This window comes from Cyclopterus lumpus, chromosome 1, assembly GCF_009769545.1.
Source record: "Cyclopterus lumpus isolate fCycLum1 chromosome 1, fCycLum1.pri, whole genome shotgun sequence".
NCBI lineage: Eukaryota > Metazoa > Chordata > Actinopteri > Perciformes > Cyclopteridae > Cyclopterus > Cyclopterus lumpus.
The window spans coordinates 21,667,255-21,690,969 of NC_046966.1; the positions used below are offsets into that span (position 1 = coordinate 21,667,255).

The 23,715-nt window shown below is 43.9% G+C and overlaps 1 protein-coding gene across 1 annotated transcript in view; it reads left to right on the forward strand.

The window, feature by feature from the left end:
• The window catches only part of grin2ab (glutamate receptor, ionotropic, N-methyl D-aspartate 2A, b), an 85,907-nt gene that overhangs the window by 56,817 nt on the left and 5,375 nt on the right, over positions 1 to 23,715 (forward strand). The window contains exons 5-16 of the mRNA XM_034538124.1: positions 3,271 to 3,437; positions 3,557 to 3,691; positions 3,780 to 3,879; positions 5,167 to 5,372; positions 9,123 to 9,237; positions 9,365 to 9,567; positions 14,566 to 14,734; positions 16,506 to 16,659; positions 18,191 to 18,316; positions 19,827 to 20,056; positions 20,665 to 20,825; positions 22,630 to 22,817. Of these exons, the coding sequence (XP_034394015.1) occupies positions 3,271 to 3,437; positions 3,557 to 3,691; positions 3,780 to 3,879; positions 5,167 to 5,372; positions 9,123 to 9,237; positions 9,365 to 9,567; positions 14,566 to 14,734; positions 16,506 to 16,659; positions 18,191 to 18,316; positions 19,827 to 20,056; positions 20,665 to 20,825; positions 22,630 to 22,817 (1,954 nt within the window). The remainder of the gene's footprint in view (positions 1 to 3,270; positions 3,438 to 3,556; positions 3,692 to 3,779; positions 3,880 to 5,166; positions 5,373 to 9,122; positions 9,238 to 9,364; positions 9,568 to 14,565; positions 14,735 to 16,505; positions 16,660 to 18,190; positions 18,317 to 19,826; positions 20,057 to 20,664; positions 20,826 to 22,629; positions 22,818 to 23,715) is intronic.

Consider the following 23,715-nt stretch of genomic DNA (forward strand, 5'->3'; position numbering starts at 1 on the left):
ATTATTCATAAAATCCACACAGCTCAAGGTGACATATTTAAAAAAAAAAAAAAAAATTGATATGTCTAAACCAGCAGCAAAAATGAGCAACCAATCATCACATTGAGAACCAGCAGAAAAGTTATTGCTGATTAATGACTCAAAGGCTGATTATGGATTCTGGTTTATTATATTATATTATAGCTGGACATTCATACAGGTTTCAATTCTTCAGGTTAGCCAAACATATTTGGAAGAGAAAACAAAGTTAAGGAACAAGGTTTTGATTGTACTTGACATAGTTGTGCACACACAGATTTCCTTTGCAATGTGGAGATTTCACTGACATTTATCTGTTATTAATACACCAAAAACGTTCCCAAACGTTGTGTTGAGCATTCCTACTGTATGAGACACCGAGTATTTGTGCTCATTAGGCCCTGCAGTGGGTATCAGGCTGTACGGTCAGGAGAGGCTCGTCCAACTGGCTTGATTGACAGTTTCATTTGAATGCCTCCAGCTGTCATCTCTGTTTATCTTACAAATAATTATTACTTATATCTGAAAACCTTTCAGCACTCTCTGACGAAATGCACATTTAAATAATTGTTATAACTTTATTTATATAGCAACTACTCTGACAAAGTGCTTTACAAACCAGAACAATTACAAGATCACAGTCAACGAATGGAAATAACACAGCAGAAATATATAAAAAGTAACATTTAAGTTAATAATAATAATAAAAAAGAGCTGGTTTAAAAGAGGGCAGAGAGTTTTCTCGGCGTGTTCCTCAGGTAATCTATTCCGAAGGATTGGAGCTCCAACACTAATGCCCTGTCACCCTTGGTCTTCAGCCTTGACCGGGGAAATAGCTAACACGGCCTTATCAGAGGACTTCAGGCTCCGGGTTGGGACCCAAGGAATTACAAACGCAGCCAGGTAGCAAGGTGCCGTACCATGCAGGGCCTTAAAAGTCCAGATTACGAAATTGTTTAATTCATTCTTAAACCAAAAAAGGCAGCCAGGTAAAGGGAGGACTAAAAAAAAGGAGAGATACCATCGTGCTTTCGTGATGTGGTTTGAACGTCTGGCGGCTGAAGCTGCGTTATCACGCATACCGGCCGAGCCGTGTAAACACAGCGTCACAGTAACGCACAAGAAACCAGGGGGGAAAAATGTATTTTGAAGATCTCTCTTCAACGTCGTGAAAACATCTCGTTCTGACCCGAGACGGGAGGTTGAGGTTGAGTGATCTAAAATACTACCAACGGTAGGTAAAACATGCTAATCTGCCCAAAAGGAAAGAGCAGATACTCTGTGGCTCGAGCCACCCATATGTCTTCATTGCATCCGTTTAGGCAGCTTCATCCGAATGCCACGGCTCCATCGGTAGTTCAGCCACCATCACTGTTTTCCTGCGACATACACTTCCAAATATAGCGGCTTAGATAATCTGGCTAATCTGCTCGTATGATCTCGGTGGATCTTAAAAGAGCGCGATATAATGACAACCCAGTCAAAATGACTCGTGCTGCTGGAAGAGACGGGAATTATCCTTTAAACAATTACCAGGTTGTTTTTTTTTTTTTTTTTTCATTGTTAAATCGATTTTGTTCCTGCGCTGGTTTTTCTTTGCAAGCGGTCCGGTTGTCGTTCCTGTATGTGTGAGGGAGTGGGCGGCGGCATGTTGGTATCTGTGCTCGCGTGTGCGTGTCCGTGTTATCTGGCTAAAACTGTGGATGTGCCTGTTGCCGCACAAGGAGAGATTTGTCTGTTTTTTTTTTTTCTAAACCTGATTAAAGTATAAAGTCACACACACACACACACAGAGATGGAAACAGTGAGATGGATCTTTTTGAAGTACAATTTCATCCTCTCTCATTCCCACTTTTCTTTTTGTGTAGCAGTGGAGGGAGGGGGGTTAAATCTCTGCGGGGCCTGTGATGGCCTGAGCTGTGAGCTTTTTGTTAAACTGAGGGACAACACTAGAGGCACAGTATAGGTTTTACACACACACACACACACACACACACACACACACACACCTATAAACACATGGTGGTGGGGGGCAGAGAGATGGGAGCTGACAGCTGATTCTCCATGTGTGTTTATGAGGGCTTTGATGTTTAATGTGTCACGTTCTTTGATGTGTGTGTGTGTGTGTGTGTGTGTTAATAGTAAGAAAAAAATGAGGGACCTTGCAAGGAGGTTTGATGTTTGTGTCTCTTAGTTGTTTTTTTTCTCCCAAGACTCTCACTCCTTTTCCACCTCTTCCTGCAGCAGGTATCTCAATCTCACTCACGGGACTGGAGCATTTTTCTTCTTCTCCATCGTCTTCTCCCCTTCAGCCTTTTCTCCCCGTCTGCTCCTCCTCCTCCTCCTCCTCCTCCTCCTCCTCTTCCTCTCTGGTGGATGGGCTGCGTCGCCGTCTATTTGTTGTGTTCCCCCCCCAGGGGGAAACTCTGCTCACGCTTTATGCAGACATGCATTCAGCAATCATTAGCAACTTATTTCACACTCAGTTTGGGTTTCATTCTGTTTAATGCTTTTGCATTTTGTAACGCTCGCCGCCGCCTCGCGCTGACCCCCACCTTTCCCTCCGACGCTGAGGCTAAATGATGTAACTGTACATGGCATCGGGAATTATTGCCGGTTCATATTGACGATATCCTCTGACTTCCAATAAAAAACCGCTACGGAATGATCCCATACCTGTTTGTAGTTTGTGTACCGCAGAAAAATGATGTTCAGCCTTAATGACGGATTTGTTTTCTTCCTGTGGTGCATTTAATGCATTAAGCCGGTTCAATAATAATAATAACACTACAGCCTCAGACACAATGAGCCAACAGGAAGAGCGTTGTCATTAGGTTTCCGAGACATAACTGCATGGCTGTTGTTTTATTGGCTATAACGGAGCGTCGGAGGGAATCAAGCCTGTGAGTTACGAGGCCCTTATCGCCAACCAGCGGGTTCCTCCTGTTGTCGGCAGTCACTCGCTCTGACTTGTTGACTCAATCTCTCAGTATCTCTTCCTCGCTTTCCCATTTCCCCATCGTTCGCTCTTCCGACTCTCTCTTATCTCAGTCGTACTCCGGGTCTGACTCACTGATTACAACATTTTTAAAATGTTTTTTTTTTTTAATTCCACCAGGTTTTCTGAGTCTGATTTGCACTGGCGCCAGCTCTTTTTTTTATTTTTCTCTCCTCCTTCTCTGCAATTAATTCAGTCCTTCAGACAAATGTGCTGACTGCCGGTCTCCGCTGCCGGCCTGTTTGTCATTGCAGGATGAGAAGTCCACGTTCTTCCAGTTCGGCGCCGCTCTGCAGCAGGAGGCTCTGCTCATGCTCTCCATCATGGAGGAGTATGACTGGCACATTTTTTCTATCGTCACTTCCAAGTTCCCCGGGTACCAGGATTTCATCAGCACGCTGAAGACAACTGTGGATCACAGGTAATGAATACACAACCCCCCAACCCCCAACCCCCAACCCCCCAACTCCTTAACCTTTTATTTTTACGGCAGCTGACGAGATTAAGCGCTGCGTGGCATTTAATGGTGTTTTGTTACAGCTTTGTGCGCTGGGACCTGCAGAGTGTGGTGACTCTCGATGCTGTAGATGGCGACCCGAACTCTAAATCACACATTGCACTCAAGAGGATCCAGAGTCCTGTTATACTGCTGTACTGCTCCAAGGATGAGGCTGTGTGAGTGTTTTTACTTTTTTACGTGTCACACATTGCCAACATTTCCCCAGCGGATCTTTATTAACTCTCCGACTCTACTCCTCCACAGGTACATACTCGAGGAAGCTCGCTCCTTGGGCCTGATAGGAGCTGGTTACATCTGGATTGTGTCCAGTCTCACCACTGGCAACCCAGACTTTACCCCCGAGGTACTGAGTACCATATGCACCAGCAGGTGGCCACTTCTGAGTGGTTTAAGACGTGCAGTGTTTTTAATTCCAGGCTTTTTGCCGGTCATCTGCTACCTCTCCTGTTTATAACGCCTTTACTCTCTGCAGCCAATATGAAATACACCGATAAATATATATATATATAATTCTGGAGGAAACAAAAATCAACTTACCAGAAGCTCTAAAGCTTTTCAATAAACTATATCTTGTTTGTTGACAATTAGTTTTTTTATACGGGCTGCCTGACTATTTCCAGTTAACCGGTGCAAACTGCAGGTTGTTAATGCTCCCTGCCGAGAAATAGTCTGACACAAAACCACTTAGTTTAGTTCAGATTAAACTAAAAAGATATTAATGAGTGAGCTTTAGAGTTGCTGGAAAGCAGATTTTGTTTCCTGCGGACTGAGCTACACACGCTGTTTCCACATGTTTGCAGTCTTCATGCTAAGCTAAGCTAACTGTCATATTATCAAAGAAATATTGTGGGATCAATCTTCTCATCTATTCAGAAAGCGAATAAGCATATTTCCCAAAATGTGCAACTATTTCTTTTACGCCGTATTAGCATATCCTATTTTTAGTTCACTGCTTTGTTTACGTTCCTCTCTCTCTGCCTGAAAACATTTGCTTAGCCCCTAAATAAGATGTTTGACAGCATTACATACACATTCACTCTCAAAAAGAAAAACAGCGAGGTATCCAAATAGGATTCATAGCATAATCAGCTCAAATGTCCACATTACATTAAATCTCTAAATATATCACATTTCTGTTTACCTTTTCTTCAAAAGCCTCTTAAATGTTTATCCTCCTCTTTTCCCCCGTCCATCATCCTCAATTCCCTTTTCATGTTTGATTTTCAAAGATCTGATTCCACATTTTGTGGCAAAGTAAAGTAAAACAAATATCGTAGGGTAGATTGATTGACAGACTAGCGCGCTGGCATTTATTTTAATCTTTGCTCAGTCTGGTTTTGAGAGGCAAACTTCGTCAGCTATTTGGTTTCTCAATTATTTCATGTTGACAGTTTGAAGATGGAGGAAATACCTGAATGAGCAGTTCAGTTTGTGGACATACTGTCTGCTCACATATCCAGATATGAGTTATTTCAGGAAGTCACACGAAACCAATAAATCACCTGCTTGACACCTTTGGGAGATATGGATGTTACAAACCGGGGTAAAGAAAGAAAAGTCCAATTGAAGTCAAATTGAATCCTTCACACCATATGTGCCACCTCTCAGATCTCCTCTCCTTCCCCCTCAGGTGTTCCCTCTGGGTATGATCTCCGTGTCCTATGATGACTGGGAGTACCCGCTGGACACGCGGGTGCGTGACGGGGTGGGCATCATCTCCTCCGCAGCCACCGCCATGCTGCGGGAGAAAGGGGAGCTGCCGGAAGCCCAGAGCAGCTGCTACAGCACGCCGTCAGACCGGAGCCCCGGGAAGCTCCCACCTAGCGCCCTGCGCAGGTGTGTGTGTGTGTGTGTGTGTGTGTGAGCGCGTGAGAGAGTGTGAGGAGTTCAAGCTCTGGGGACTTGCGTAACTCTTCTTGTCTTTGTAGCCGGGTGTTGAGCCGTGTGACATAAGTGTTTAATGCACTAATGAGGGGGCTAGAACGGAGAGAGGAAGTACAGATGACAGAAGAGTTAAACACCGTTACGTCTAATGACATTTAACACTGTCAGTGTGTACACGGCGGCTCTGTGCTTGAGCTCACTCTGTTGCCTCAGCCGAGCGACAAGGACTTGAACTTCGGGCAGACATCCGTGTTGTTTCTGCCCTGTGTCTGTGTGTGTGTGTGTGTGTGTGTGTGTGTGTGTGTGTGTGTGCGCACCTTACTTCACATGACTGTATGTCATTAAGTCAGGATTAAAGCAGCTTTTACTAGCTTTGTTCTCTCCTTTTTTTCTTGTTACGGGGTTCTGTGTGTGTGTGTGTGTGTGTGTGTGTGTGTGTACACTAGTCTCTGTGATGAGGAAACTGTTAAATCTTTAAAAAACCAGAAGGGGGCATGGGCCCAGATACACATTCATACTGAACATCCACTTATTGTGAAGGCACAGATTCTGAATCTGTGAGCAGCTTTGCTTCCTTTTCAGGGTTTTTTTTGGTGCGATATTGTGACGACATCTTGAATATGAGGCATTCAGTGGCTAAAATATGATTATTAATTCAGACACTGATGCTAAACTGACTGACTGCATGGAGGTCAGGTCGCTCGGCTCTGCACATCTATGATGACTTATGAGTTGCATCATTAGAATGAGAGCCACAGTGTGATTCTCACCAGTAAGGCTTTATTATCCCATTTCTCTCTCTTATTCGTCCATTACAGCATCTATCAAAGCATATACAATACCGCCCTTGTTGACAGTTTGATCCAATATAACCTCAATAGGAGCTCAAACCTTTTTCCATAATAATCTTTTTCCTCATTCTGTCATTTTTAACTCATTGAATGCAATTTGCATATTTGCCAAAAACAACTGCAGCCAATTTTAAAAAAATTTTTGCGATAATAAACTGACAGGTTGGATTTCCCCTACCCCGATTTGCAAGTGGCGAGGCTGAGATCAGACTTCTGCATACATTAGTCTAGATACAATCTTGCCGCAGTGTGTACGAACAACGGGAGGTGGAGAGGAGCAGGACAAAATAATCTGGCACTTAAAAGTCATTATCAGTCCCCCGTCCCCCACCGTCATTCTTGCCTGACAGGCATTAATATCCCGGACTCTTAATTCATCTTATTCGGTCTTCACAATGGCACAGTTTTTTTTATTTTTTTTAGGTTAGTCCTGGTGGTACATTTCGAAATGTTATTCTATTTGATGGAACCACTGTACCATGCAAACCCCTAAGCTGTCACTGTTATCTGAAAAGATGCTCCCACAATACAATACACAAGTTGGGAAGAGCCTTCCCGTCCTTCTTTATTCATACCTTTAGAAAGTGCTTGCACAATGGCTACCCAAGCCCTTCAATAAAAAGGAACATGTTCTGCACACAGCGGTAAGTGGACCCACATTTGGAAGATGCTATATGCAATAGCAGGTCATATTTATTAGGTCATGTGGCCTGATGCTGCTCTTATAACGGGCAGATCATTTTTGCAGACAGTCATTTTAAAAGCCACTTAACCCCCTTTTTTAAATGCAGCTACACATCTTGTTTTATTGCCATCACACAGGATCACAGCATGACAGGAACACACATTATTATAAATAATGAACGTATGACGAATAACGTGCCTTTGGAAAAAACACACCGGCCTCATCCGTTTTCAGCAAAATTCTTCTCCCCCCAAAAAAATGGTGACGAAACCTGAAATAGGAGGAGACAGCGGTTTTACCCAGAATAGACCGCCGCGGCGTTTTTTTTTTTTTTCTTCCGCCATACAGTATGTATTCAGCTGTGGACGATGCACTGTGACAAGGGCATCACCTGCCGCGCACACAAATATTGTTTCAAACGCAGAAATATAGGATTGTCCTGACATGTCGCCAATAGCATTTCAACCTGTAATGACGGCGGCGGCTTCGGTTATGCGGCACAGAGAAGTCTCCTCCGTGTAACTTTTGTAGGTTTGTGTTTAATTATTTGTGTTTTGCCCAGAGAGGGCAAACCCACGGCAGAGCTGTTTGGGAGTTCTGCAGCGGCTGCATGCGAGGGACACGGGGACCTCTTTATTTACTCCGAGTGAGTGGAGCCGGCTTCAAAAGGCCTGTTTCCAAGTCTGTGTGGAAGCAGATGATTATTCGACCTCTCGACTAATCTACTCTCCGACAACAATATTGATGTGTGTCGGAGTGCGATTGTTATAGTTTTCACCCGCGTGCCAAAAGGTACTAAAAAAGATCCTCTCCGTGCTCTGACCGTCCCCTTTTGTGGCTCATTTTTTTAGAACAATAACACTGTGAATACTTACTTTTATTTGCTTATGAGATCTCTTAAAGGGACCTGTAACCAGCTTGTAAAGTATCATAATGTATTTGTGCTTCAAGACGTTCATCACCTCATTTAAAGCACCCAATGACAACTTGTGGGTAACTTATGATCACATTATTATGCATTATGACAGTGATTATAATGCATGATTTAAAAAAAAAAATTATAATGTATTACAACTATGGGAATTACAGTAATACACTATGATCTTTGTCAAACAATTATAATTATAAGGTAGTATGATACTTGACCTTGTAAAATACTTACAATAATGTGATAGGACTGCTATTTTAGAGCATTATGAATAGTAATATTAATAGACACAATTTAACACGAGTGCTTATACCTCTAATAATACATCACTATAAGAAGGTTATAACACATTATAAGTATGTTTATAATGCATTGAAGACATGGGCGTCATAGAAAGTGCCAGCAAAAAAAAAAAATATATATATATATAAAAGTATTCCAAAATGTTTGTAAAGCAGATAAAAAGCTGCAAATCTTTGAGTTTTTAAAATATTCTATTTTAGTCGGATGACATTTCAGTTCACACATAAACCGCGTTTGACACCGTGTCAAAATTAATCAAAGTATTCGTAATAGGACAGAACGCAAGGCATCGAGAAAAAAAAAAAGTCTCCCTTGTTATTTGGCCTGTTTAGTAAACTTCCTTAGACAGGCCTCCCCCACCCCCCCCCACCCCCACCCCCCAGTGGGAATTCACGCTATCGTCCCAGTCGCACCACTCTGAACACCCTTCAGCCTTCTGAGAATTGTTTTACTGGAACAAGTGTATTCTTAATCCCACACCACTGTGACTAGAGGTTCATTTACTCGTCTCTCACTGCTTCACTTTGTGTAAATGTTTCAGCAAAGGATCCGTTTGCGTATGCAAGATAAACTATTTGTGAGTAAGAGAGTGAGGGCAGCCGCGGTGCACCAGTGACTCGTCTCTCAGGCGTAGATATCTGTGGACAAATCAATGCACAATGCTGATTGGAGGGATATGTGGCCTCTGACTCGTCCCACTCCTACACACACACACACACACACACACACACAGAGAGAGATGCTCGCACACACACATAAACACCCGGGCGTGCATGCACACACACAGTGGGTGAAGACAGCATTGATTTGAAGAGGTTACTCCTGCAGTGATTATAGAGTGCTTTATTTGTTATTTCAAATGTATATTAAAACACTATTAAACCAACGCAAATAACAGCTTCCCGTTCTTCTTCTCCTCCTCCCATTTGTTTCAGACACATGATGCACGTATGGAACGATGGGCGCGACTTATCCTTTACTCCAGATGGTTACCAGGCCAACCCCAAATTGGTTGTCATCGTCCTGAATAGTGAAAGGACGTGGGAGAAGGTAACAAATGAACACAGCGGTTTTTTTTGCAAAAGAGCGCGGAAATTAAAAAAACGCTTTAATTAAGATGGCATCCCTGATTTTGTTTTTGGTGTGTTTGCGCGCACACACACACACACACACACAGATGGGCCGCTGGGAGAACGGGACGTTGTCGCTGATGTTCCCGGTGTGGCCGAGGTATAACTCCCACGGGGACGAGGATGCGGACGAAAACCATCTCTCCATCGTCACCCTGGAGGAGAAGCCTTTCGTCATCGTGGACAATGTGGACATGCTCACGGGCACCTGCATGAGAAACTCTGTGCCCTGCCGCAAGCACGTCAAGAAGTAAGTGGACCGACAGATACCCAGCAGCACCCCGTGAGCTCAATGGGGCTAAGAAAAGGCTCAAATGGAAGTCCTTGATATCGGATGTGTAAACCAAAATGCTCACGAGTTAACTAGTTGGAGTGTCTTTTGACTTTACTAGTTCACTACTGAGGCTTCAAGTGTTTGCTAGTTCAACTATTGAAAGCCAAGGTGCTCATCACACAAATGAGTTACTAATTAACTGGCGAGGCTCAACATGTGTACTGATTGACCGGGTGTCATTTTGACTAGTTAACTAGTTACACACACGTTATCTTTCTCGTTGACTAGTCGAGGTCGAAAAGGCTGACTAGTTGACTTGTCGGGGTCCATTTTGACCTCACTAGTTGATGTATTACAGATGCAGAACTTCATTAATTAACAACTAGTTTAACTAGTGGACATTTCCGCCTGTACTTGTTAACTAGTTAGATCAAAATAGTCAGCATATTTTAATCTGCATCACGCAGCCGTTAGTTAACTAGTGACAGATCCTCAGGCCAGCATGTTAAATAGTGTGCAACATGCCATGGTGTCCAGATTGGGTGGTATTTCTTTAACTAGTGGAGGAAACTGACGCTGATATCAAGGCCATGGAATAAATTCTCAAAAGGCATTCCATAGACGGGTACTTCCTCGTCTTTAAATAAAAAAGGAGGCATACGTAAAGTTGTTTCTTGATCTCAGGAAAGCATTTGACACTCAGTTAGTTCCCCTCAAACCAGTCTCAATTTGTCAAAGAGCATGCTCGTCAGTCAACTGACCTTCTAGCGTGTCCGCTTTTGTTCTACAAGGCTTTACACTGGGCCCACTCATTTTTACTTTATAAAATAATGACTCATCTGTTTGTCCTCGAGAGACTGAACTCCAAATGAATGTGAGTGACGATCTTAATATGCTCACACGGCGGTGCTGAAACAACAGTTAATACTAAACTCGCATCATCTCAACGGTCCACGTTCGAACCCGGTCGTCACTATGCGCTCTCGACCGAGGCGAGTCGGCCTCGTGGAGCCCCAGGTGTGTTTTTGTCAGGAGAAGAGACACCCGGTATTGTACTGTTACCGGGTGTCTACCGGGAAAGTAGTTCCCATTTGGTTCATAGACAATCAGTCCCGTCAGCATTAATAATGAATCGCTCTCTGTTGCTGTCAGCTCGCTAATGCCAATCTGTCGGTGTGCTCTGTTTTCTGTTATCACTGTAATTGCATGTGTGGCCCGTTATGCTCTTTGTTTCATTGTTCCATTAATTCAGTGTGATTTTTATTTTATTTTTGTGTGTGTGTGTGTGTGTTTTTTTTAGATTGCTTGTTTTTAAGATGATACAATTACTAATTCATAATTCGTAATGCTGCTGTTTTTCGATTTGTGTTAAATAAAGATCCAATCAAATTCTCATCATTTATTATTTTTTTATCTCATTTTAAACTCTACGCAAAACTTGACAATTATGTACTTATAAAAACAAGGTTCTGATATGATTGATTACCTGATTTGTCAATGGACAGGAAATAGATTAGTTATTGTTTAGTAAGTATTAATACCAAATATTTCCTGTTCTGGCTTTACTAATTAGATCAAAATATCTTTAGATTTTAGACTGTTGGACGGAGAAATTGTAAATGTTATGACATTCAATCGACCAAACGATCAACAATCAATTAATTGAGAAAATATTCTGCAGATTACTGGATAATGAAAGTAATCTTTAGTTGCAGGCCTCCATTTAAAATCAGCTACTGGAAATTAGAGATGGTTCTTAAAGTAAAATATTGAAATGCCTTCCATTAATTGTTTTAGTATTCAGTAGCGATTAAAGTTTTAAAAAAATTGGTGTTTAGTTACTCATGAGATTCAAATCGTTGCTTCCATTCTAGGGCTGAAAAGCAGCCTTTTGGTGAGCACAGTTACAGTGTCCCCGTGAATAAATACATAAATCCCAGTTTGAGCTGCACCTTGAGACAGAGAATGAAAAAGACGTTTCATGTGGGACGCGGCCCAACCTTTTGTCTTCTCCCATCTGGACTTGTGCAACTCCCACCAAGCCCACGCCTGGTAAATAATTCTGCTCAGCAGCTCCAGAGCCCCATGCAGAACCGCTGCAGCCTGGCCTGTCTGCAACCTCCCCAAGTTCTCCTTTTGTTGCATCCCCACATATATATCCTCACCCCCTGACTGTGGCTGTTCACATACATTTTTTAATTCTGGTCCTGGCATTCAAGGCTCCTCAGGGAGTCGGCACGAGTATATCTGCAGGCAATGGTCTCTGTGCTGCGCTACAACCGGCCACTTATCTCTCCGCTCCCTGCGGTGGCTACGTCACGGTTTTCACCTGGCCTTGACGCTCCTCTCTCGCGGCTCCCCGATAGTCGCATGTCCTTTCAACTCCACAGTGGTGGCGAGGGGGGGGGGGGGGGGGGGGGGGGGGGGGGGGGGGGGGTGGTATGTGAATCCCTTGAATACCCTCATTATTCCCATCTTCTCATTCTGCACCAGCTGTTTACGTCCGTCATTAGCATATCTTTATCAGACGTGATTACTTCAGGATCACAGGAATATTTCATTATCTGCTGTGTGCACTAAGTCGCTCGCGATAACCGCGTCAGCTAATGGGATGGAAATATTTCGCAAATTCACATTGGCTTTGTTGTTCTACCTGTTCTAATGTATGTTTAGTACCTCGCCACCTCGCTGCTTATTATAACACGTTCTCCTCTGAAACAACAGCAGTGGGCTGAACGGCCTCGATCGTCCTTTTGTCACAAATAATGTTCGTTCCAACAGATTTTAAATTCTTATCACAGTGAAACTAGATTACGTATGTATAAAACATATATTTAGATTCATTTATAATTCCCTCTTAGCGTCTAACTGTGTGACACTTTCCACACGTACGTCGTACAATTTTAGAAATCAGCGCATTCCTTTTCAACAGCAGCATGTCAAAACAATACAATGCACTTTTCTCTTTGAAAATCACGGCTTATTGTTATTATTGGCTTTATAGTGGCTTTTTTCGAGTGTGTAGACAACGCGGAGATACTAATCAGAGTAAAAAACTTTTTCAAAGAAGCTTCCCACGAATTCTTCAACGTCTTTGGTTTTTTGCTCCAATTATCTGCAACATATGGACACCTCAACGAGAACCTCTGCGTGACAAGAGCATCGTTTCTCTCTGCTAATTTCCACAATTTAGCTCCCATCTGATGTAGAAAACACAAGCATTATTCATAATTGCAGCGGGTTTATTTACCACTTGCTTAGCATCTGCATCGGCATTGTGCTTCTGGTCAAATCAATCTTTTCTCCAGTATTCTACTCGTGTCCAGCAGCAGTTATTGTCATGACTTCAATGAATGTCCAAATTTCTACCACACAATAGAAAATAGTTTTAAATTTTTTTAGGATAGCAATTAGGATGGGATGAAACAGGATGACGCAGTCGTAGCTAGCCACAGGGAAAGTGCAAAGAAACTACAATTTTAATTAATTTTAAATTATAATTCCTCTCTTGCCAGATTTATTCACGTAGGAGACTTTTCTTTTTAATAAACAGACTCCACCGTATCAAAGCTGGTACGACACTGTAGGCGCGGACAATTAGACGACTGAATCACCGGGCATTGGAAAAGTTTAACTTGCGACCCCGTTTCTCGACCTTCCTCCGAAGCGATCGCCGCGGAAGTCTCAGCGGGTCGCGGAAGCCAAGATGACTCGCCTCTTCTTTGTTTTTTTTTTACGTCACATTCGCTGGTTCTTTTCTCCGTGTCCATCCATGCGCGCGTACACCCAGCCATCCATTAAGTGCCACATTTAGTCAGTCGCTACTTCCATTTTATTTGTTTGTTATTACAAAAGTATGGCATGAATCAAACAGATGTACTGTGTGGGTATGTCGGGGAGTCTGTGTGTTTACATAGTGACATAAGGGCTCAGCTGGGAGAGCTAATGTATACATTATGTGTGCATTAGAACACCTGGGGCCACACACTGTACATAGAAAGGCTCACACACACACACACACATGTGTGTTTGTATGAATACACACGTTCGCACACTGCACATTACGCTGCGCCGCAGATGTAGTCGACTGCTGCTCGAAGACATTTTAATCCTTTTTGATGATTCAGTTCTTTGACAGTCGCTCTCTGTGTTCTCTCGCTGTGTGACTTCCTCAGTTCTTTCTTGAACTTTCTCTGGAATCAGCTAAAGCGGCAGGTGAAAAGGTCACCGAGTTACGCTTTGCAGTCCATATATACGCGCTTACGGGGTGCGTCGGAGATGGTTGACATTGGAGCGAGATAAAAGTTTTCATGGAAATACTTCTACAAACGCCGGGCGGCGTTTAATACATTATGAGTATCATTTGATCCAACAATTTAGTTCAGTCCACAGCTCCGATGGTCCGGGGGAGGGGCTGTCAGAAAAGTTTGTCTGCCTCCTGTCTGTTTGGCGGCTCGGGGTATGTACAGTAGGTAGGCTGTGAGTTTTAGAGGAGAACCCCCTTACGGACGTGATCAGTGAAACACTTAAGAGGAAAGGAGGAAAAGGACGGCGTGGTGAAGGAGCGCAGAGAGAGAGACGAGGGGAAGGACAGCTGATATTTTAATCATGTAGGTTGGTTGTTCTGCAGAGCCCAGCTCTATTTAAAGCCCGGCAGCATCTGCTCAGTACCCCTGTGTGTTTTCAAGCACTGAGGGAAACACACACACACAACACACACACACACACACACAAATTCCACATAAGCTCTCTATGCCCTTCAGCAGTATTCGTGGTTACTCTGCACTGTCATAATCATAGTTTTACAGTTTTGATGGAACCACCAGATGTGGAGCGAGCAGACGGCAAGAGTACAGTTACACTTGCACTCCACACTATCGCCTGAACAACTCTACAACGTCGTCTCATGTACATAACATGACCTAATTGTTGATTGCGTGTGTGTGTGTGTGTGTGTGTGTGTGTGTGTTGCAGTAACAGCACATCAGGAGGTTCCTACATTAAGCAGTGCTGCAAAGGTTTCTGCATTGACATTCTGAAGAAGATAGCCAGGAACGTCAAGTTCACTTATGACCTCTACTTGGTCACGAATGGGAAACACGGCAAGAAGATCAACAACATGTGGAACGGCATGGTTGGAGAGGTACGTCCTACATGCTTCTCTCTTACCACCACACCATGTCGGTCTGACTCTATGTAATTATCGGGAAATGTCAATATGCTTGCTTGCCTTCTTGGAAGATGAGAAGATCGATACCACTCATGTTTGTGTGGTAAATATTAGCCTAGCATTTAGCATTGGCTGTAGCTTACTGCATGTTATGTTTTCAAGCTATAGCTTCCAGTTTTTTACGCTAAGCTAACCAACTGCTTCCTGTTTCTTCACACACTGACAGATATGAGAGTTTATGAATCTTCTTATCTCATTATTTGCCAAGAAGTGTGCCATATTAGTCATTCGTTATTTAAAAGTGCTTAATACGAAATTTCGAGCATATATAAATGTCTTCAACGGCTCTCAGCGTGGAGATAGCAGCTAACGGTGCTAGCAGCTGCTAACATTGCAAACAACGGCAACAGTGCTGGCGGGGGGGAAACCGTAGGGTCGATGCTACCGTGACGTATGAGTGTCGTACATAGAGGCAGCGATGATCAAGTCGGGGAGACTTTGAATTAATGACACATTAGATGTATCATTCACGGCCATTTATAATGAGTCATTGCTTGTCCCTTCCGACGTAGTTATTATTAAATGTAATGATTGAAGGATAATATATGTATACATTTTATTTTTTCTTTGTGTTTTTGGCGCACTCAGCCCTAAACCAACAATGAAGGCCTCTGGCACAGAGGATTACTAATACAGATACAGAGGCAAAACTACAGATACAGAGGCAAAACTAGTTTTAGTAGGTTTTGGTAATTTTATCGTAATTTTTACTTTTAAGAAAAATGAGCGATAGCTCCAGACACAATACAATCTGTGACACAATCTGTACAGGACTGGAAGCTGCTATCGCTCTTTAATTGACTCACAGATCTTTTAATATACTTTGTGACATGAGACAAAAATACATAGGATATAAGCTCATTTCTCATCACACTTTTACCTGTAATTTGTATAGTCAATAATATTTCTCATTGGCGCTTTAAATTCCATAAAATCAACTATTTAAGAGCATAGATTGCACGCGATCGTTTATCTTTCCTGGAAACGATTTCCTCAACCACAGACTAAACTAGGAGGGCACTCGGAGAGCGCAGACCTCGGCCAAGTTCAATCCGCTCCAAAATGAAATGGGTTCTTCCTTTGGCCTTGGCTTCACCCTTCCACCAAATTTCATAAAATAGTGATCGAGCCAGTAGTTTTTTTCCATTGTTCTGCTGACAAACAAACCTGAAAACATAACCTCTTCGGCGGAGGTAATCAAAGCTAAGTGCCGTCACGGGTTGAAAGGGAAACATAAAACGTACGATGGAAGCTGACAATATGATCCATACTTTGTGGTAATGTTTTTGTGAGCAAGACCACTGGGAGCCTTTAGACAATTACATTTTGAAAATAAAAACATTTTACTGCATCCTAAAAACAACATTTATGTGCAGAGTCGCCGTCTGTCAGAATACATCCAGACAACCAGAAATGGCGGAACAATGAAAAAGACGTATTTCTACTTCTCATCTGATATGGCTGAAAATGCCCTCCAACTATAGCTGACATTCTGAGCTCATACCCCTCTGTCACTGTGATATTTCAAATCCCCCCCCCAAAAAAATAAAAAAATAGGAGGAACGCATCAAAGACAAAAATGTGTTTGATGTCGTCCAAATTGTCACAGAGCTGGCTATATTTATACGTCGGTGTAAGGTGGTGAGTCACGCTCGCTGTAACCGCTCTGTTCTCCGTCCACCAGGTGGTGTATAAGAAGGCGGTGATGGCAGTCGGTTCGTTGACGATCAACGAGGAGAGGTCAGTGGCCATCGACTTCTCGGTGCCCTTCGTGGAGACTGGCATCAGCGTCATGGTGTCACGTAGCAACGGGACCGTCTCGCCCTCTGCCTTCCTCGGTAAAATCCACCTTTCTTTTTGTCTTACTTAACCGTACGTTTGTTTTTCTTTTTGTCCTTGTCTTCCGACTCTTCCACGCAGTGAGCAGAAAACTAAAGGGAGATGTTCACATGTTGGAGAAAATCCTGTCCATAAAATTTAATATTTTAATCAGACAGCATACGCTGGACACATTCCACTTGTACTCTGACTTTATCTAGGCCTCAACACCCTAAAGCACATTAATATTTCTAGCGGAGCGGAGGAAGCGAAGTGTGCCAGCTGTTTTTTCGAAAAAGTCAGCTCACACAAAGCTTTTCTTGATACTATCCTCTTCCTCCTCCTCTCTCGCCTTCTCTCCTCTTCCTCCTCCTCCGCCGCCTCCTCATCCAGTGGTTCAGATGACTAGAAGCTGAAGCGCTCTCCTCTGTGCTCGCCTAATGCCTTGTGTTGTCATTGGAGCGAGACGAGGAGCGAGGGGATGTATTGGACCATGCGTGTGTTGGTCCCTGTGTATCAAGCCATGTGTCAGTATGCGTGTGTGTGTGTGAAAACGTGTGTCTGTGTGTGTGTGAGGGGGGGGGCGAGGAGGGAGTGTGTGGGATACTGCACGAATATATTAGGATGTTTGCGTATTGAATCAAGTGTGTGTGGAGAATGAATGTGCTTTGGCCGTATGTATGTTATGGGGTGAATGCTTTGTGTGTGTATTTACATGAAAGTGTGTGTGTGTGTGTGTGTGTGTGTGTGTGTGTGTGTGTGTGTGTGTGTGTGTGTGTGTGTGTGTGTTGCGCCTGGGCCAGGGTATCAGTGACGGTTCAGTATCCCTCGCACTCATATTAGAGGCACCTCAGTTCACAATCTCTCAGGGTTGGCTAACCCTGGCAGTCACATACTTAGACATACAGTGACACACCACACACACACACCACACACACACACACACACACCCACACACACACATACATACATACAATTTCAGCGTTTCTGGCACTCGTCCCGCTCTCTGATCTCCTGCGCTGCTACACACCAAACACATGCAGACTCACACTCATAGATCACATACAAATAGATCACATACACATGCCCACAGCAGGGCACATCAGATCGCTCATAGTTGTATTCTTCTCTCTCCACCTCTGTCTCTCTCTCTCTCTCTCTCTCCTTCTCTCTCTGTCTCTCCCCCTTTTCCTCCGCCGTCTCCCCCCGCCCCAGGCCTCTCCCTCTCTCAGCTCTCATCCAAGGGAATAATGAGAAATATGGAAATGTTCTCCGTCAAACTCTCTGTGACTAACTCTCCCTCTCTCACTCCGTCTTCCTCCCTTTATCCCCTCTCTGTGTCTTCTCTATCATCTCTTCCTCGCTTTGTCTGCCCCCATCCTGCCTTTTTCAGCGTCTCCTCCTTTATTTATTTGTGTCGATCTCCCCTTTCTCTCCGTCCCTCACTTTTTATGTATCTCCTGCTCCTCCACTATAATGAACTCGATTTCTCTTTGTCCCCTCCTTCTCTCTCTCTCTTTCTCTCTCTCTCTCTCTCTCTCTCTCTCTCAGAGCCCTTCAGTGCATCGGTTTGGGTGATGATGTTTGTGATGCTGCTCCTTGTCACCGCCATCGCCGTCTTCCTCTTTGAGTTCGTCAGTCCGCTGGGCTTCAACCGCAACTTGGCCCAAGGCAAAGGTAGACTCGCGTGTACACAATCAGGATTATATCACACCGATCGTCACTCCCCAGGAGCGAGAAGCCGAGATCCAAGCTTCCCCCGGAGCAAGGAAGTGACCTATTGTTACCCTGACTCCAGACAGTTCACTCAATGTAACAGAGCGTTAACAATTCTCTCCTGGAGCTCGTCACGTCGTAAAAGATCAGCACCTGGAGCTGCCCTGCTGGCTGCGAATTGAAAATTAATGTTACGATCCGGAAAAATAGATTTCCGATTAGTTTTCTATCTACATGACCTAGAGGGCAATGCGGGTGCTTTTTTTTTTTTAATGATTTTGTTTTAGCACACTGAACAAGTGTTTAGTTTGCCAATTTTTCATCTTACACGCAAAACTGTATCAAAACTATATTCTCATACAAATGATTAGTTTTTCGTCTTTAGGAGAACACTTTGTCTTTCAAAAGAAAAGTTAAACATTGTTGGGAAATGCATTTCCTGGCTTTTTTTTCTGACGAGAGTGAGATTAGAAGATACTCCTCTCGCGTCTGTAGAATAAAATCTGAAGCCGGAGCTTCGCAGCTAAGCACAAAGACTGGAAAACGGGTGGAACAAGCTAGCGTGTGCTCTGTCCAAAGATAACAAAATCCATCTTCCAGCATCTCTAAAGCGCACTAATTAACAAGTTATATCTGATTTTGTTTTAATCCGTACAAAAGCTGAAGAGTAAAAACAACATGTTGGGTAATGTTCCGGACATTATCCTAGAAACCTCCCGGAGTCCTATTGTCACTGTGCCAACCTTTCCCAAACTAAGCCAAAACCGTCTGCTGGCTTTTGCTCAATATTGTGAGTGGCATGAGATCGAATAGCGTTTTTGTATTCATTAATTCTTTTAAATCTCTTTGCTGTGTCGCAGGGGTGCAGATCATCCATCTGGGCTCTCTTTGAAATAGATTATCATGCTGAGTTTTAAGTTCAAGTCAATAACAATGACTTTTAAATGTCTTGAGCCCGGTTTGTGGTCGTTTCAGGTCCAGATTACTGCGCGCATCATCGCAGCAGCAGGTCTAAAAACATCCTTTTAGATTCACTTGTACAATGGTGGACTCACTTTACCGCGGTTGTGCTAGACGTGAAGGTAAATCTAGTTGGCCGATATAATTTTTTGATCTGTTACCCATTAATCACGCTCGCAAACCCAAGAAAATGCCCGTCGTCCACAATTACTGTGGCACATTTTGTGAGCTGTCGGCATTAATAGGAGGCAATAATACTGTCGCATTGTATTTCATATTTGCAATGTCACTCCTCTGAAGGAGGCATGATCTCAAACTAGATCATAAAACTCTTTCGACGTTGAAAAGGTGGCATTTATGAGGGTTTTAAAGAATTAGAACCTCTGGAATGAGGAGCTGCTGTTGGGCAACAGTAAGACAGGCATTTCATGGGAAAACACAACAGCACCGGTCCTTTGTCCACCTTTTTATTTGTGTTTCTCCCTCTGCATCCTGCGCCTCTCTCCCTCAGACCCACATGGTCCATCGTTCACCATCGGTAAGGCCATATGGCTGCTGTGGGGTCTGGTGTTCAACAACTCGGTGCCGGTGCAGAACCCAAAGGGCACCACCAGTAAGGTCATTGTATCGGTCTGGGCCTTCTTCGCCGTCATCTTCCTGGCCTCCTACACTGCCAACCTGGCTGCCTTCATGATCCAGGAAGAGTTTGTGGACCAAGTCACCGGACTGTCTGACAAGAAGGTTTACACACACACACACACACACACACACACACACACACACACAGAAGAAACTAAAGACATTCACAGTCAGGGTTGCTCTTGTAATGGATGCCTGCCCTGCGGCCAGACAGGGCTCTCCGGGGAGCGCCCTTGGGCTTCAACATCCCAAACCCTCTGGACGTAGCTGTCACCACGCTAACACTGCCAGCACAGCAGACCCAGGGGCGCGCGCACACACACACACACACACACACAGGCTGTATAGATCAAAGACGTGCGTGTGTGTTTGGATGTATGTGTAGTTTGCAAAGACTGGCAGTGTCAGCAGAACCCCGGCCAGGCTTACGCTAGACTGGACACACTATGATGATGGCTGATGAGTCCACTGTCCCTCCTTTCTCCTCTGTCTCTTCTTGTCACTCTCTTTCCTCCTATCTGACTCTCACAATTTCTCTCCCTTTCTTCCCTTTCTCTTTTTCAAACTTCTTACAGTCTCTTAGTTCTGCTCTTTGTCTTTCAGCTTCTTTTGTGCTCCTCTCCTTTTGTGCTCATGTCTCTCCCTGTCAATTCCCTCTTTAACAACGTGTGCCTGTTTTTTCTTTGCGCCCCTTATTTCTCTCACTGCAGTTCCAGAGTCCATACTCCTATTCCCCTCCATTTCGCTTTGGGACGGTCCCTAACGGCAGCACCGAGCGCAACATCAGGAAGAACTACCCAGACATGCATCAGTACATGACCAAATACCATCAGGCTGGCGTCGTGGACGCGCTGGTCACCCTCAAGACCGGGTACTGTAAAACTTGTCAAGTCAACTCGTGTCAAGCAAGAGATTTATGGTACCTGGGAGGCTAATTCTGTCTGCAGACAAGCTCATATGCATAAGAACATGTGATAACTAACCCAAAAAGACATTGCGTCGCACCGAAAACCGGGCCCCGTGGGGCTCGGCACTAGCTCACGCTAAAAAACGCTGCAGAGTGTGCTCAGTGTTTGTGTCACTGACGGTAAAAAAGCAGACGCTGCCTGCAAGTGCTCATTAATGAGTCTCGTTGCTGCTGGGAAGATGGAGCTGCCAAAACCGGGAGGGTGTAAATTGTTCTGTAGTTTTTCTGCCTTTATCCTCCCTCCTAAACACACACTAATGGAAGGATGGCTGCATTGCTTTTATTCGTTCATTAGCTTTTCTGCGCTTTGATCTTTTTTTGGGTGTTTTCTCCAAATCTTCCTCTCTGCAATAACTTCATTGATACTGGATATCAAATGCAGGTGGTTTGTTTTCACACTCCATACATTAGGCTTCCCAACTGTATAATTAATGTGTTCAGCAGAATCTTAAATTAAATCAGTAAGATTGGTTGTTAAAACCAAAAGACATATTAACTCTTTGGAGTTCTTGTCAAAGCAATAAGCTGTGCCACGTTTAATGTATAATGTTTAGTGTATGGGTCAACAGTTTAATTCAAAGTGTTTACTATTGATCTAACATAGAGAGACCAGGGTCTGTCTACTCATAGGGTTATATATAACTTTTAGTTTAGCTGATAAAGAAGTTATAAAAAGGGTTCTGCTGCCGTGTAGGGTGGTGATGTTGCTGAGCTCCGATGTATCGAGACCCACATCGGGGGGGGGGGGGACGTTGCGTCAGATTAAAAAAATTGTGGCCCCCTTAGTTTGAATTCAGCTCGTCGCGTCAGAATAATGACAAAAAAACCTTCGAATAAAAGATGGCGGCTACAAAAGGCATCCTCATGTGCGTGAATACTCACCGGACAGTATTCTCAGTCACCGTCAAAATCTGGTCAGCGTGAGAATTTCAGCTGCACTGAAACACACGAGTTGTGAGTAAAAAACATTTGTTACTGGCACAACGCACAATGTACATTAGGCTCAGTAGATTGTGGTCTTCAAGATGGAGGCCTGGTGGATCAAATCTCCCATCATCTTCTTTTACCATGAAGACACACCCTTAACACATTGTAGTTCTTCATTTTACATTAATATACTCTTTTATTAAAATGGGCTACATTTGAAATTAAGAGCCTTAATACAGCAGCAAATGCCTAAATTGCAATAGACATAATGGAGTTAGCTGTGTTAGCTCTGTCAGCACTGTTGCCATTGTTTGCACTGTTAGCAACATTAGCTGCTCGACAACAACTCAGCCGCCGCCATGTCGAGAGCCGCGTGGAGTGAATTTGGAATTTAGCACCTTTTTAAAAATGTTTTTGTCTAATTTGTTTAATCCGTTTTAAAAAACAATGTGTAAAAAAGGGCTTGTATGCTAAGCTAATGATGTCCCTGGCTTTAGTTTCACATTTAACAGACAGACGTGAGGATGGTATCAATCCTCTCATATTTCCCCAAACTATTTCTTTAGGTAAGACGGCCCTCGCGCAGCGCTATTCCTTGGCTTCATATTTATTCGAGACCACTTTGCTTTAACTGAACAGTTTTCAGAGGCCTGAATACTGGAGGCAAAATGAAAGTGAAGTAAACCTAAATATGTGTTGCAGAAATATGTTATTTTAATGGCCAGATGTATCAAACCCCCTGTTCCAGACAGTAACTCCAGAACGTGTGGTCCTCTTACAGAAAGCTGGACGCTTTCATTTACGACGCGGCGGTGCTGAACTACATGGCGGGCAGAGACGACGGCTGTAAGCTGGTCACCATCGGCAGCGGTTACATCTTTGCCACCACGGGTTACGGCATCGCCTTGCAGAAGGGATCCTACTGGAAGCGCCTGGTTGATCTGGCCATACTGGGCATCATCGGAGACGGTGAGGTCGCCGGCGCCATCTCGGTTACACGGCGTTTAAGTTTAAAGTTTCGAGGCTTTTATTTTTTATTACAGCTGGGGCCATTACTCAGCTTAACCCCCCCCTTCCCCCTCTAACACTCTCCCTCTCGCCTCCCTCCCTCAGTCAGAAAGCTATAAGGGGCGAGTCTTAACACACCATTTCATCATCATTACGCTGTGTGTGTGTGTGTGTGTGTGTGTGTGTGTGTGTGTGTGTGTGTGTGTGTCCACCATGTCCTGTTATGTTTACTCCTCCAGATTGTTCTGTATAATAAGCTGTGAGATGGTGCGAATGGAGGACGGAGAACGAGCCAGACAGAAATCAAACTGCTGAAACCACTAAAGCGCTTCGCTTCACACCCTGCCTTTTTTCATTTTCATTTCGGGGGGGGGGCAAACACCTGTGTGCGCATGCAACACACAAACACACCCGGCCTGATAATAATTCCTCCCATCTTTTCTTATCACTCCATCACTATCAATTCTTCTCCCTCCTCCTACAACCCTTTTTTTCCCACTCCACCTCCTGTCTCCTTTCCATTACGATCTATTTACCACTTCACTTCTCGCCCCTTTTTCCCTTCTCCCCTCCATCTTTCCTCGTAATGATACGGCCTTTTTCCCACCACACCTCTCTTATTCCCCTTACCGCCCATCCCCTCGACCTCGCTTCCTTCTCCTTCATTCCTCGCCCTCCTACCTGCAGCTATCTTAAACTTTCACTTCACCTACATTTACACAGAGCTATTGGGCAGGACTGAACAGCCCCTTTATGCCCTACAATTTGCATATCAACAGGGTTTTTTTGGGGGGGCTATAACTCTACTTAACGCCATATACAAGCACTTAGTACAACCATGCTAGAGGGTTGTTTGCGG